Source organism: Chroicocephalus ridibundus, chromosome 6 (assembly GCF_963924245.1).
Source record: "Chroicocephalus ridibundus chromosome 6, bChrRid1.1, whole genome shotgun sequence".
NCBI classification, from domain to species: domain Eukaryota; kingdom Metazoa; phylum Chordata; class Aves; order Charadriiformes; family Laridae; genus Chroicocephalus; species Chroicocephalus ridibundus.
In genome coordinates, this window is record NC_086289.1 from 58,453,824 (window position 1) to 58,469,142 (window position 15,319).

General features: G+C 61.0%; 1 protein-coding gene across 1 annotated transcript; it reads left to right on the top strand.

The window, feature by feature from the left end:
• The first annotated feature begins 338 nt into the window (after nt 1-338).
• TSPEAR (thrombospondin type laminin G domain and EAR repeats) lies at nt 339-14,909 on the top strand. The gene is made up of 12 exons (XM_063338447.1): nt 339-826; nt 3,500-3,720; nt 3,807-4,045; nt 4,170-4,260; nt 4,807-4,963; nt 5,379-5,510; nt 7,020-7,252; nt 10,077-10,263; nt 12,169-12,398; nt 12,668-12,855; nt 13,215-13,316; nt 13,577-14,909. Exons 1-12 carry the CDS (start codon nt 733-735, stop codon nt 13,728-13,730), a joined length of 2,028 nt encoding a protein of 675 aa, XP_063194517.1. The 5' UTR covers nt 339-732; the 3' UTR covers nt 13,731-14,909.
• The last annotated feature ends 410 nt before the right edge of the window (nt 14,910-15,319 follow it).

Below are 15,319 nucleotides of genomic sequence, written 5' to 3' on the forward strand. Positions count from 1 at the left end.
GGGTCTGGTGGCCGGCCCTGGGTGGGTGTAGCGTTGCCTGTGGCACCGGCTGTGCATCACCTGCACGAGGCCTTTTTTGGGGAAAAATATGCCCCTTGTGGGGTCTGAGTGGTTTTGGGCAGGGGAGAGTGGACCAGAGGGGACAGAGGATCCCCCCAGTACAGGCTGGGATTGTGCTGCCGAAAGCTCAAGGCTTTTAGAGGCAGGAAGGTTCCCACCTTGGTCTCTCGGGGCAGGGGCAAATCCCTCACCTACTCCCACGTGACCCTGGAAAAATGAATCACCAAAAATGAAAGGAAGCAAAGAAAAAAAAAAAAAAAAAGAAGAAGAAAAAAAATATTAAAAAATCCCTCCCCAAAGCTGCCTTCCAGAGGGTTGGGCAAAAGATAAAAGCTCTCCAAGGAGCCGGGACTCCTCCTCTCCCACCACCGACTTCTCATTTAAATGTCTGCGCGCAGGCTGCAGCCGGCACTGGGGAGCTCCCACTGGCCCCCCGCCTGGCCCCCCCGCCGTGCCCCCGCCGGCCATGCCCACGCCAGGGGACAGCAGAGCTTAGCGCCCCAGAAGCCAGGACGAAGCAGCCCAGCGTGGCAGGTCCCCAAGGCGGTGGCCCCACCGGCAGACTATGCGAGAACCCCCGGGGGGGGCTGAGCCGAGCGGCGCCTGCCCGGACGCGCAGGAGTGGACGGCAGGGGGGTCCCGGTGGATGGACCACCTGAGGTCAGCCCCCCGATGTCGGCTCCGCTGCTGATCTGGGTTGTCCTCCTCCACTGGGCCACCAGCGGGGACTTCGTCCGGGGTGGCAGGACCTGGCAGCACTGCACAGGTAGGAGCGAGGGCCTGGGGGGTGGAGCTGTGCCGGGGCGGGAGGCATCGAGACAGGCGATGGCTGTGCCGGGAAACACGCCGGGACCCGTGTCCTCCCACTGACGGGGTGTTCCCCACACTGCCAGGGCAGACCCTAGAAGGAGCGCTGTGTTCTGGGGGACACGTGGCCACTACAGACTCTCCCTGGCAGCCCAGCCCTGGGGTTTCGGTGCCCGGGTGCCGGCGGACCGAGTCTCAGGGTGACAACACGGCGCGATGCCTCAGGTGCTGCCGCTGCCAGCACCCTGCCTGCACCCAGGCGCGGCGGGTAGTAGGGTCACCCCTGCGCCTGCAGCCCCCTGGCGTGGCACAGGGCCACAAGCCCTCCTCGGTGCGTGCCCGTCCCTGTGGCATGAGCATTGTCCCAAGGTCTGGCCACTGGGGACCAACATGTCGGGAGGAGAAGGGGTGAAAGGAGAAGTAGAGGGAAGCCATGAAGTCCCTCCGGAAAGTCCCTCCTGCCCCAGACTCTCCGGGGCTCCCTGCGCTCTGCCAGGCACAACCTACGCCCTCCCGGCAGCAAAACCTCCCGCAAAGTTTCCATCCTGCCGCCCCCAGCTGAGGAACTGGCAGCTCCCACGGCAATTCCCACAGGGAAGCGCTGAGAGCAGCCTGAGCCAAAGAGGGTCCCTGTCCCCTGGCTCTGCCTTCCCATTCCCGTCCCTGCGCCCCATCCCTGCCGTGGGCAGGGAAACTTCAGCCCAGTTTGGGGGCTGTTCAGGCCCAGGCTCCGCGTGCTTGGGGCTTGTCTCGGTTTGGTGGCACCTGTATTTATATTTTATTAGAGCCCGGCCGGCAGTGAGAAGGAAAGCTGGGAGAGATCAGAGAGTTTCTGCCCACCGCCGCTTCTCCCGGGTGCTCCGGTCTCCCCGGGGACATCCCCGCTGTCCCCAAGCAACCTCAGCTGGAGGGGTGCTGGGGGTGTCGAGGCCCCGGCATCAGCACGTTTCACCACCCCTACGTCCCTCCTGCTGGCGCCGGGCCCCGGCTCCCGGCGCAGCCCTGGCGCCGTCCGTCTGCGGGCAAGCCACCCCAGGCAGCGGGCAGCCGCGGCCGCGTGCGCTGCCCCAGACACCCCCAAACACCCCGCCTGCTCCCCCCGCCGTTACCCGCCGGCTCCGCTCTGATACTCAGCGGGGGGCAGGTTGGGACGCGCATCTTTGGGTTTAGGGACTTTGGGTTTGGTTTTAGGACTTGGTCCCTTCCCAGTCCACAGCCTCCGGCCCGGGGCTGAGCTGCCCCCAGCTCATCCCAGCCGCCCCCAGGGCACTCGAGGGCTCCGAAACCCCTCTGCGAACCCAAACCTGAATTCCGTTTGTGCTTTTTTGCTGAGAAAAAAAGGGGAACTGGTCATTCCCCGAGTCACGCATTTCCGAAATAATTCGAGTTAAACCTCCCCCACCAAGGTTTTGCTTTAGGAGCAGCTTAAACAGGTGGGGGGGTAGGCAGGGGGGACGCGGAGCTGGCAGGGTGGAGGGGACTCACCGGTATCCCTGCTCTGGGCTGGATGGAGCCGCACGAGCAGATTCCCCCTTGCTCTGCCCATGCTGGCTGGGGGGGGGCCGGGGCCAGGGCCGGGGGGGGGAAACGCTTCCCGTCTCCAGCTGGTTTGGATTCAGACAGCCGCCCGTCCAGCCACACTCACAGCCCCCCTTCCCGCCTGGCTCTCCCTCTGTGCCCCAGCAGCCGAGATTTATTAGCACAAATAGGAGAAAAAAGCCCGGTCTCACGGGGGATGGGACGGAGTCAGGGATTTTTTCAGTCTAGCCCAGTTGCTGCTTCATCCTCTGGGCACCACCACCGAGCCCCTCTGCCCTTGGCTACGGACACCGCAATCCTGCCAGGGAAGGGCTCAAAGATAAAAGCCGTGAGGGTGCCATGGCAGGGAAGGTGGGAGAAGCACCCAGCGTGGGTACAGCCTTCCCCGGGGCTCGCCGAGCCATCGGAGCGATGTTACACGGGGACGGCCTCGCGGCGCCGGTGCACAGTGCTGTTCTTCACCCTGGGGCTGGGCACGTCGTTTTCTCCTCTGGGGAGAGGATAATTATTTAATGAGCGGTTTTGGTGCCTGCCAGGGGAGTACGTGCGTGTGCGCAATTAGGGCTGGGTTGGGAGAGCCCGGACCGGGACTGGAGGGGAAGCGCCGTGCACCCAACCACCCTGGGACGGGTGGCCGCCCCGCAAGCGAGCCTGCGGGCGCCGGGTCCCTGCCTGCTCTCCTAGCTCTGGTCGCGGTTGCTGGTGCCGGTGGATCCCAAGGAAGCTGGTGGCAGCCAGGGCTGCCCGACTGGCGGCTCCCAGCCCTGGGGTCAGCACTCGGAGCTGAATCCATGGGATGGTTCAGGTGGGTGAGCCCGCACACTTTGGCATCCCTGCTGTGGGGACGGAGAGCTCAGCCTCGATCCCTGAGGGGCAAACCTTCCCTGCGTCTGCTCAACGCAGACCGTGGGCAGGGGACAGCAGGCTACTGGGGTACGCCGGACCCTCCTGCTGCCATAGTCCCCCCGCCCCGGCCAGCGCTGGAGATGGCCTGGCTGCCTTGAGCAAGCTGGGCGGCAGGACCCCATCCCACGGCAGGACAGGATGGGATGGCTGCCACCGTCATGACATGCTCCGCTGTCTCTCGGCACAGACCTGCGCCCGCTGGACATCCTCTCGGAGGTGGTCCCCGCCGGCGGGCTCGCCCGCGGCATGAGGGTGTTTCAAGTGCAGGGGGTGCGTGGTTTCCAGCTCGCCGCCTCGCGGCCCCGCGCCCTGGGCTTCCCTGCCTCCCGCCTCTTCATCCACTGCGACTGCTTCCCTGAGGAGTTCTCCATCATCGTCACGCTGAGGGTCCTGGGCGTTCCTGCCAAGGTAAGCGCCGCTGGCTGGGCACAGAGCGGGCGCAGCCCGGCCCCGCAGCTCGCGGCAGGCAGATTTGAGTCCGTGCCCTCCCGCAGAGAAACGAGTACATCTTCACGCTGATGGCGGAGGAGAGCCCCAGCGTGCTGGTGGGGCTGCGCTACGCCCCCGACAAGCTCCACTTCCTCTTCTGGAGCCAGGAGCGCGCCGGCGGCTGGCAGACCCGCGTCACCTTCCACAACGTCTCCCTCTCTGACAACCAGTGGCACACGCTCGTCCTGGCCGTCTCCGGCCAGTCCTTCTCCCTGACGGTGGACTGCAGCGTCCCCAAGGACCTGTAGGTTGGGGGCGGTGGCGGGGGGCTCGGAAGGGCCGGCAGAGTGACATTCCTCCACCGGCATCTTCTCCAGCCACCAGCAGACGCCATGAAATTCTCCCCTGACTTATCTACTCGTCCGCAGGCTGGTGGAGACACCGTTTCCAGCATCTCTGTCGGTGAAGAGAGCCAGCTTCTACCTGGGCAACAGGAGAAGAAGGAAAGGCGTGTTCACGGTAGGTGCCCCACGGTGTGCCCCGGGCAAGCTGCAGCCTCCTCGCAGCCCCCTGCGCTGGCAGGGCTTGGGCCACAGCGCGGGCAGCGGAGGTGGCCAGGGGTCCCGCTGCTCGGTGCCCGGCCAGCTGTGGATGTGCAAGGGGCAGTGCCGGCGATTGGCACTTTGTGGGACAAATGTGTTTTTAAGACGACATTGCCAGAAGGAGGGCTGATGGCACAGTTTTGTTGATATAAATGTTAAGGCAGTGCCTGATCCTGACCAGTATTGAAAAGCAGAGGTGGTGAAAGCCATCTGGGGCCAACGAGTCCCTTGCCAGTGCATCCCTCGCACCAGCTGTTAAATTGCCCGGGATGAAGATTTTGGCAGGCTGGGCATCTAACAAGGATCTGATAAATATGTGTGAATCCCATGGAGGCTTCCAAGGCCCAGGAGGGAGGGCAACAAGCAAGAGTCGGGAGGGAAATCCGGGGCATAAATCAGCCGCAGTTTCCATTTCTTGGTCTTGCTGGAGTTGCTCTCCATCCTGCTGCTCCCACTTTCCCAGGGCTTGCTGAGGCAGCTTGTCCTGCTGCCCGGAGCCGATGCCACCCCTCGGGTATGCACCGCCATGAACTTCAAAGAAGCGACGCTCTCTGTTCCCACCGTCCTCCAGGATGTCCCCGCGAAGCCAGCGAGCAACGAGGTGCTAAAATACCCCTACGGTCAGTAACTCCCCGCGGTGCAGGCTCGGTCGGCCACCTCCTGCTTTTGTGGAAGACAGGTCTTTGCGTGGGGCTGGGCACGGAGCAGGAGCGGGGGGGCAGCGGGTGTCCCCAGCACCCTCCATTTCTCAGTGTCCGTGTGGGGTGGGATCCCTGTCCAAACTCCCCTGGAGAGCCGGGGTGCTGCCTTGGCAGTGCTGCGCTCACGCCCGTAGCCCCATGGATGCCAGCCCCCAGGGTTTTCTCAGCTGATGACTTCCCAGCTCAGGGCTGGGATGCCGTTTCCCCTCTTCCCTGGTGCCCATCATCAGGATGGGACCGGGATGTCCAACCCTCCGTGGGCACGTGGATGAGCCTCACTGCTCCTCCATCGTGTGCCCTAAGAGGCGCCTGCCTTGCTCCTCTCCGTGCCCAGAGACCGACACGAAGGTGACCCTGGGGTCCCGTCCACCCTGCACCAAGCAGGAGAAGGCACAGTTCTGGTTCAACGCCTCCCGGCGAGGGCTGTACCTCTGCAACGGCAGCGCCTGGATTTCCTTGCTAGAAGGTACTGGTGCGCGAAGTGCTCTCGGGGACGGAGGGAAGCTCTTGCAGTGGAGGAGGAGCAGAGATTTGCCCTTGCCAGCAGCTTGGGGCAGGAACTAAGTCGGGCAACAGCAGAATGATGGGGCTGGGGTGTCCCCCTGCCTTCCCCCTGCCTGGCTGTGCTTCGCTTTGCTCTTGGTGCCCATGGCGGCACTTCCAGCGCAGCTCTGTGAGCCAGCTCCCCAGTCGCTCACACAGTGCCTGCGTTGTCCATCCATGTTGTCCGTCCCTCCTAGGGCTTCTCGACCAGGAACTAGCCCCGGGTCTGTCCAAGCGGGACAGCTGACCCCACAGAGAGCCATGCCTGGGGTCCTGGGGCGTTCCCTGCCGCGGGGTCCCAACGGCGCCGGTGCTGCCAGTGCCGAAGCGCTTGCAGGGTGGGCAAGACAGAGCAGAAAGACTCATCAGCTGCCAGAGACACCTGAAGGAGGGATAGGAAGGTGGCGGAGGCAGGCGCCCATGTCATCCCAGCTCAGGTGGCCTTTGTGGGGCAACATTGGAGCAACAAGGTGGCAAAACAACCAGAGCCCGGGGGGATGGACATTATTCAATAACAAAATGGATTGTGCCCACTGGCGCTCTCCCACTCCCTCCAGGCAGTCTGCCCAGGATCCCTGGTGAGACATGGAGGATGAGGCGTACCCACAACCGAGCCGTCCTTCCCCCCGTCACGGGGTTTTTGTCATGCTGGTGCCCACGTGGGGGGTTTGGATGAGCCGTTTGCTCCCCGCAGCAGCTGTCTTGTCTCCCCCGACTTCCCTATCTCCGGAAGTCATCCGGATTGGCACCGTGTCCTTGTTTTCCCAAGGAGACTTCATGGTGGGGTCTTGCTGACCTGTGCCCCTCGGTGCCACCAACGCTGGGCCTTTTCGTAGCCCTTCTCCTGACATTTGTCCCTTCCAGTGCCCACCCGTCTGCCATTGGGACCAGTCTTAGCCTTTCTATTCTGATTTCTGGTGTTAATTCCGTCTAAGTCTTCTCTAACTTCCAGAGCTCATGCTGACTCCAGCCAGAGAAAACATCTGGTGCAGGGCTGCTGCAGGTGGGTACGCGGTAACCCAGCTGGTCTCAGCAGCCCGGGCCCTTTCGCTGTAGGTCTCTTCCTCTCCTCCTTGTTCTCTGTAGGACAAATATATCAACCCACTTCGTAAGAAGCTATCAAAATCCATGGCGTGTCGTTCTTCCCCTCTCCTAGAGGAGCCTGCCTGGCAGAGCGCTTTGCAGCCCTGCCCTCTGACGGAGAACAGCCAGGGGTGGATGGGGCTGGATGTGCTGCCCGATGACACCAAGTCAAGCCTTTTACCACCCCCTCGGGTTTTGGCCCTTCACCACCAGCGGCACCATAACCTTCCTTTTCCCCCCACAGGGCAGCAAGCGCCACCGAGCCAGCTCTGCTACGCAACGTGGGGCACCTCTCCGGGCAGGGTCATCTGGTTTTAACCTCACCCCTCTTTTTTTGTGGTTCTCCTAGTCAAACAAAGGCTGGACTACGTGGAGGAGTACCAGAGCCTGGTGACCAACTCTGAGACGATGGGGGTTGAGGTCTTCACCATCCCAAAGGTGGGACTGTTCGCAGCCACTGCCAACCGATACACTCCCCCGGGATCGGCCATCTATAAGTGGACCGATGGGAAGTTTGTGCCCTACCAGAACATCCCCACCTACCAAGCTCAGTCCTGGAAGTATTTCACCATAGGAAAGAAGGTAAGTCTGCCTGGAAGGTTATTTCAGAGCCTTAATATTTCAGCGTATTACGCTGCAATTGCCCAATGCTGGCTTCTCTTTAGCTAAACCTGAGTCTCGGGTGTGGTTTAGGGGACGAATCTTTCTCTCTTCTGTCTTTGATGGGGTCACGCTGATACATGTACTCAGCCAGTAAGGGTCTGTCCTAGGGACTGCTGGCTGATCTGTAGGCTGCCCTCTGTGTTTTGCTATTTTTGCCGAGACACAGTTACATCCATCCAGGCCATTTTCATCAACCGATGCTCACAGCGCAGGTAATTGCGTGTCTGGAGTGCTCAGATCTCTTCCCCGGGGATGTCCAGGATGTCTGCAAGGTCAGCCTCCAAAGCCAGCTGTTGGAGCTGGATTCCCCCATGTGTTCAGGTTCATTTCCAGCAGGCTCTGCCTGTTCTTGCCTCAGATGGAGCAAGGGCCAGTGTCAAAATGTCCTTCGTGTGTGGACACGCATCGTGCAGAACTATGGTCCAGCCTGATCTTGGCGTGCTCGTAGCACAGCCTCCACCCTGGCCAAAGGCTGCCCCCCCTGGGAAGCAGGTTTTGCTGGGGTTCCCAGAAGGCACCATGCAGGCAGGCGTCACCCCAGGCAGGGGCTGTGGCGTTGCTCTCAAGAGACATGCAGCTCCTGACACGGGAGCACAGAAAGCGAAGCCCTCCGTAAGCTCTGACTGTGGCAGGCGTCCTGCCATGCTTAAGGTCCACTCTGGTCTCGGAGATCTACCTGTGGCCTCACAGAGCCATCGGAGCCCGTAGCTCCCTCCCAGGGACCCACTGAGTCCAACCTTCTGCATTTTTAAGCCCTCTTGCTTTACAATCACTCCAGAACTTTGGAGCCCTCTCTCCTCCCCTGAGCATCTGCCATGGGACTTCTGCAGGGTGTCTGCCTGGTTCCTCTCCCTGGAGAGCTACTTGTCACTTTGCAAGGAGCCCCGGTCCAGCCAGCGAACGTCTGCTGAGACCCGGCTCTGTGCAGAGCTCCCGGGGCAGCTGGGATCGTTCCCCCTCCAGCATGAGCCCTTCTGGCTTTGTCACAAGAGGCTGCGCAGGGCGGCTGCAGAGCCACGTGCTCCAGGGTGGCTCTGGACGGGCAGAAGTCCTGCCTCCCAGCTTGATGGCACCGACAGCCCTGCTGTTTGGATACAAATGGGCCACATCCCCTGTTACCTGCCTGGCCGTGGGGTCCTGCAGAAAACCTGGTCAAGTCCCGAAAATGCAGCTGTGCTGTAAAGCTGGCTTTGGGCTGGGAACACGCCTGCCACCTCCAGCGCTGCGCCTGCAAGGCTCCAGCTGCTCCCTCGTGGGCAGGAGACAGGAAGGTTGCAGGCTGGATTTATCCACTGATGAGAACCACCCTGAGATTCCCCAGTGTTAGTCTGGACCCTCAACACCCCCTTGCAGTGACGGCTGCCAGGCCAGAAACCACCAGGCTGGGGAGTCCCAACTCCCTGCGGCCCCTGCACAGCGAAGAGCCCGTGTTGGTGCTCACCAAGGCTCACTTGCTCCAGGTTTGCCTTCAGGTCTTCATCCAGAAAAACTTTCTCAGACTTTCTATGCAGGATGGCACCTCTCCTGCCCAGCTTGGGACAGGTTGGGGTTAGCTGGGTGCTCCAGAACGGTTGGGGACAGCAGCTGCCTGTGCTTGGTGTGTTTCTGCCTGGAGATGATGACCTGATAGGGGTTGCAACAGCAGCGGTACAGACCTCTCCCATTAGCCCAGGTTCCCCGCACACGTTGCAGGTGTGAAGCACTTCTGTAGGTGTCAGTACATCATTACTGCACCGGGACCTGCCGACGGTCTGCTGGGATGGGGGGAAGAGCCCCAGAGGACAGGGCTGGGGTCTCCTGGTGGCTCCTGTCAATGGAGGTCAAGGCTCCTGAGTTGCTGGGTTGGATCCAGGACTTCCTCTTCCCTCTGAAGCTGTGTTTCTGGAGATGCCCTGAAAGGAGTCCCTGGACTGGGGCTCGCAGGGAGAGCTGCCCAGCGCTGGGAATGCACCTTCCCTGGAGAGATGTGTGCACCCAGCACAGGCCACCGTGGAGGGGGAGAGGTCTCCATCCTTGGGGGTGGCTGAGCCTCGTCTGGACCAAGCCCGAGGCTGGTGCTGGCAGGGGTCCTGCGCTGGGCAGGAGGCAGGAGATCCCCCCTCTGACTCTTTTCTGCTTGTGGGCTGCGTCCCTGTGCTTCTTTGTGGCCCAAACCGGGGCATAACCTCTGCTGCTCCATACGAAACACCGGGGTGGTGGAGCCAGCATGTCACAACCGCGCGCTCCCGCGAGCTCGGACATGCTTCCCCCCAGCGCCAGGCCACCTCTGCAGCTGCACGCCTGTCCCCAGCGCTCGTGGAGGGGCGGGGGGGTTCTTGGTCTGGAAAATGTTTTGTCTCAGGGAATTCTTATCATCGTTCTTATTGTGATCATATCTGCGATTTTTCTTCTGAACAACCTTTCCTTACAGGGAGGGTTTGGTAGCTTGGATCCCCCTCTCTCCCAGCCCGTTTCACCGTCACGGCTGTGCTGCCATCCCCGGGGCTGGCGGGGCCTCGTCCCTGCCCCAGCGCTGCTGCCATGCCCAGAGAGCCACCAGGTCCCTGTCCCCCCTTCGGGTGCACTGTGCTGCCTGGGGGGTCTCTGCCAGTCAGGGTTGTCCTGCCCCACACCGCCCACCTCGGTCCCTGGCCCCGCATCCCATGGGTGCCTGCCCCCACCCATCCCATCTTCACCCCGCCCGCGCTTGTCCGTGCCTCTTTGAGAGGAGACAACCAAGATGTCCTGGCTTGTTATTTTTCAGATCTTCCTAGCAGTGGCTAATTTTGAGCAGAATGACAGGGGTCAGGAGTTCTCTGTAATATACAAGTGGAGCCGCAGGAAAGAGAAATTCATCACGTACCAGAGGATCACCACGCACAGCGCTAGGGACTGGGAGGCATTTGTCATTGAGGGAGAGGCTTTCCTCGCAGTGGTCAACCACAGAGAAGGTACCCAGCCCTTATATTCCCTACTGGCCCGGCTCAGCTGGGGCAGGTTGACACCAGGGACCACGGCGCCCCGGCAGAGCATCCTCCCGTTGCCGTGGCAACACTGCAGCTCCCTGCGCATCCTCCGCCGGAGTGCAGGGTGAAGCCGGGGAGTCAGTGCTCACAGCTCGGGGCGCCGTGTCCCTCAGGAAGCCCGAACCCCTTGCAGACCCTCTCATTTTAGGAGAGAAAAGCACTCGGGGAAGTGGCTGACGTTGTTCCCCTCTGGGTTTCTGACGGCAGGGGACAAGGACAGGAGTGGGGATGGTCATTGCTGAATTTCTCTGCTTCTTTTTATTTGTTTCCCCAGTGCTACATAACACGGCGGGGCACTGAGGGCGGCAGCTGCCGGGGTTTGCAGGGGCTGAGCCTTTTGAGAAGCCAAAGGGTTGGCCTTGTGGGCATGTAGGAAACCAAGGGAAGCGGAGACAGCTGGCTGGCGTCCCACCCTCCCTGGGTACCCTCCAGACGTTCTGGGTTGGGGCTTGCGTCCCTCAGCACGGGGGATGAACGGGTTGATACCACAGCTCTGGCTCTCCAAGGTGCTCCCAGCCGGGTTCGGACACTGGGACAGTGGGTTCCTGCCCTGCCATCAGGGCTGGCTCCTGGGGGCGCATTAGGTCCTCTGGCACCAGGGTCAAAGCTGGTGGCAGGTTGCTTGGTCACCAACTGCCTGTGAGCTGGGCTAGAAACTCCCCGCCTCGCCTGTTGGACGCCATCACAGCCAGTTTAAGCGAGACCTATTCTGATGGCAGTGTCAGCAGAGAGGGGCACATCATGCAGGGGTTAAGATCATCCCAGCCAAGCCAAACTGGGGCTATTCCCCTTAGCAGGTGGTGGACTTATCCGTGTGGCCATTTCCCGCACGGCCCGGTCTCCCTGCAGCCCTTCCAGCCAAAGTCTCTCCCGGTGCAATGAAGATTGCCCGTAAACCCGTTAACACCTGGTCCTGCTGCTGCTGCTCAGCCCCCAGAAACACCAGCGGGGCCAAGCCGAGCGCAGCAACGCTTGGTGAGCGTGGGGTGGAGAGGGGCTGGTGGTGCTCGCCCCCCATCCTGAAGAAGCCAGGTTTTTATTAGAAGGATGGCTCTGGCTGGAGAGGTCAGCTGAAGGTGCAGGAAAGATTTTAGCTTTAAAGTCAGCGGGATCCCACGTGGGCATGAAGTCGAGATGCTTGACGAGAGGCCAGGAGCTGGATGGAGCACGTGCTTTGGTGCTGGTGGGCTCAGCCCGAGTGCTCAGCAGGGAGCGGGCTGTGGGCTGCGGCATCCCCTCCCTCGCACTGGAGTTTGTGCCGTCAGTGGGGATCGGCATGGGGAGGTCCTCAGCCAGCTCCAGCGCCCCGGAGCTGAGCAGGGGGACTTAGCGAAGGAGGGCTGAAAAACACCAGTGCGGTGCCGTTCCAGCTGTGGCCCCCTCCCAGATGTGCAAGCTTGTGTGCGAAGGGTGACAGGGGCCCTTGATGATGGTAGCTTAGGGAGTGGGATGGGACTCACCCAGTCCCAGTCCAGCTGGGACTCGACTGGGCAGAGCTTGGCCACCCCAGGACTCCGGCGTGGTGCTGCTGGTGTGGGGACACAGCACCCTCCCGTCCCTCCTCTGCCAGGGGCTGCCACAAAGCCATCACCGCGTGCTCGGGAACAAGCTGCCAGTGTGTTCGATGGGGATGGAGGCTCTAGGTAGGGATGGAGGCTCTACTGTCTCTTTGGCTACCTCTTGGGGAGCAACGGGTCACTAGCAAACAGCCTTGCAACCTCCCAGCAAATATTTAGGGAGCTGAACCTCTTTCTGAGTCTTGTTTCTCACATGAGCCAGGTATTCCTTTTCCTCACCCTGCATGTCTGTCTGTCTGTCTGTCTCCTCCAGGGAATAACCACAACATAGACAGTGTGATATACAGGTGGAACCCCAGGACAGGGTTGTTTGAAACCAACCAGACCATCCCTACCTCTGGAGCCTATGACTGGGAATTCTTCACCATTGGGCCGTATTCCTTCCTGGCTGTGGCTAACACGTTCAATGGCACATCCACTAAGATCTACTCGCACATCTACATCTGGCTCAGTGGCTCTTTCCAGCTCTTCCAGTCTATCCTGGTAAGGCTTGGCCGCTGATCAAACTCTACTCCTCGGTCCCCTGCTCTGGGTTTAGACAAGCCAGGGAATAATGACAGAGCCAGATGCTCCTCAGTCCTCTGGAAAGGTAGTGATAGTTTCCCATTGATTCTCCCATAGCGATTGACCAAGTGAGGTTTGTTTTTTTCACTTGGACAGTTTTAGGAGTGGGTAACTTCCCCGCTGTGCCTCCTTCTTGGCTTGCAAAGGCTTGTCCACATCCAGCTTCTCGTGTGTCTTCCTTCCCACAGACGTTTGGTGCTGCTGACTGGGAGGTCTTTCGTATCGGGGACAGAGTCTTCCTGGCTGTTGCGAACAGCCACAGCTATGACAGTGGGATGCCAGCACCTTCCAACTTTTACGCCATCAACTCCTCCATCTATGAGCTGAACATCACTGCCCAGATGTTTGTCAAATTCCAGGACCTCCTCACCTACAGGTACCTGTGCAAAGAGGCAGGGTGCTCCTCAGTCCATGTGCTTCCACTGGGCAACCTGGAGATCTCCTGGAGAGCCCGTGCAGGCTTGCATGCTGCCAGCGACCAAGACTGGTGGGGAGGGTGATGGGTCATAGGTCCTTGGCACCGAATCCCAGTGGGAGCTAGGAGAAGGCCCTGGATTTGGGAACAAGGCGGGATTTCCTTTCAGGAAGAGCCTGGGAAGTGCAGGGTTTTCTGTGTATCATCAGGGTGGCAGAGATTGGGGGGGGGGGGGGCTCAGCCCCGTGGACACGCAGCCCCTTCCTCGGCTGGCCGCAGGGAGGCCACCTCACCTGCCCCTCTGCTTGCTTCATCCCCAGCGCCCTGGACTGGGAGTTCTTCTCGGTGGGAGACGACTCTTTTCTGGTGGTAGCAAACTCCTTCGATGGCTTCACCTTCTCCGTTAACAGTATTATCTACAGGTACTGCTGCGGGCGGAGGGCAGGGCTGGGGGGTTGGGTGGTTGTTCCCAGCAGGAACAACCCTGCCAGGAGCCCCGCATGGGGGCAACCTCTGCGGATGCTGGCGCACCTGACCAGGGAGGATAGACAGGAATGAGAAGCCCCAGTGAGGGACATCCTGCGGCGGGGAGATGGGAGATGCCAGCCCCACGGCTCAGCTTTCCCGCCCCCTTTTGGGTGCCCAGCTTGTCCCCCAAGAGCTAACTGCCCTCCCTGTGCAGGTGGCAAGGCTATGAAGGCTTCGTAGCGGCTCACCACCTCCCCACTGTCGGCTGTAGAGACTGGGAGGCATTTCACACCGCCGAGGGCTCCTACCTCCTCTACTCCAGTGCCAAGGAACCTCTTTCCAAGGTGCTCAAGCTGAAAACCACTTGAGGCGGCTGAGACACACTCAGTTCATCGCCACGATCGGGGTGAGCTGGGCATTGAGGTGAAGATGGACCATAGCGCCCAGGGATGGCCGCAGCATCAGCCCCGCGGCCAGCTGGTGGTGTGCTCCTCTGGCTGGGGAGGAGGAGGAGGAGGAGGAGGGGAGCTCCGGGGCTCCCTACAGCCTTATCGGGGGGCTGGCAAAGGGGCTGCAACCCTGCTTTTGTGCTGTTTCTCCTGGGCAAGCTCTCCTGCCATGCTCCAGAGCCATGTCCTACCTGGTGCCCAGGTGCTTCCCCAGGCTCACTGGGACCCCAGCGCTTGGCAGACTCCAGCTGGAGGGACCCAGACATGCTGTTGGTTGCATCCAGATCTTGTGTAAAGCCAGGGAAGAAAGAGACTGAGCGGAGTGTGTGCTGCCAGGGTGGGTGCGTCGCAGCAGGGAGAAAATGGCATGTGAGAAATTGGGGAAAAGGGGGGGCTTTGGGCTTGGCTCTGGCTGCCCGGTGCCTGGGGCTGTGATGCTGTTGAGGAGCCACCTGGTTCGACATTGCATGCCGTGCTTCGTGTCCATCGTTGGTGGCCACGCCACCCCATCCCGCTGCCGCAGGTGCCTGCCTGCCTACCATCCCACTCCGCCGTGGCCAGTTGTGGTCGTCCTTGCCGAGTGACGTGTGTATATTATACAAACCCGTAGATGTGTAAACGCAGCGATGCGGGTCCTTGCACCCCTTCGCATGAGGTTAGCGACTCCCAAGCAAACCTGCTGTGCATTGGGACCAATCCAGCTACCACGGGCATGGGAAATACTCCAGGCTTCTCCAGGTGAAACTGGGGCCTCTTTTCTTTTCCTCGCCTTTGTCTGGGGGACTCTTTTGCTTAACCAGAGCTCTAATAAACTGTGTGCACCCAGCCTTCGTCCCACGTGCGAGCTGCGGGTGCCTGAGCTGCTCTGCCGTGGCAGATGCCTCCCTCCACTCAACAAGCCACCCCCAAGCGAGATGAGGCTGTGGCCTTGGTCATAGGTGGCCTGTGAGGATGAGGTGGTCCTGAGCATAGCGGGGTGCTGGGGTGAGGGTGCCCAGGACCCTCTGCCTCTCCCCACTGCCCCAGAGCATCGCTCAGCCTTCCCCAGCCCCAGGTTTCCTGCTGGGTTTCCCCTGGCACTGGGGAGCCCACAGGAGGTGCCAGCCCCCCAAGAAGGGGCTGGGGGGAGTGGAGGGGGGGCATGGCCTGAGCCACCCGGGGCCCAGGACTGTGAGAGCCACCGCAGGCAGCCCCTGCAGACCTCCCTTCTCCCCCAGCCCAGCCACGGCTGCAACTGGCTCTGCCGGGAAGGACCATTTCTTGCTTGCGAAAGGCGGCAGAACTCGATTTGCTTCCATCGTGCGGAGCCATGAGCAGCATCTCTAATTACGCCCCGAGGAAGGGCAAGGTGAAGCGAGATACACCAGACAAAGACGCAGAGGCACCATTTGGCCAGCTGGCCCCTGCTCGAGGCAGGCTGGGGTCAGGATGGAGGAGGTGTAATCTAATGGGAGTCAAGCTGGTACATTGAATTTAGGCTTGTCTGCTTTGGGAGAGATTGAATTAGG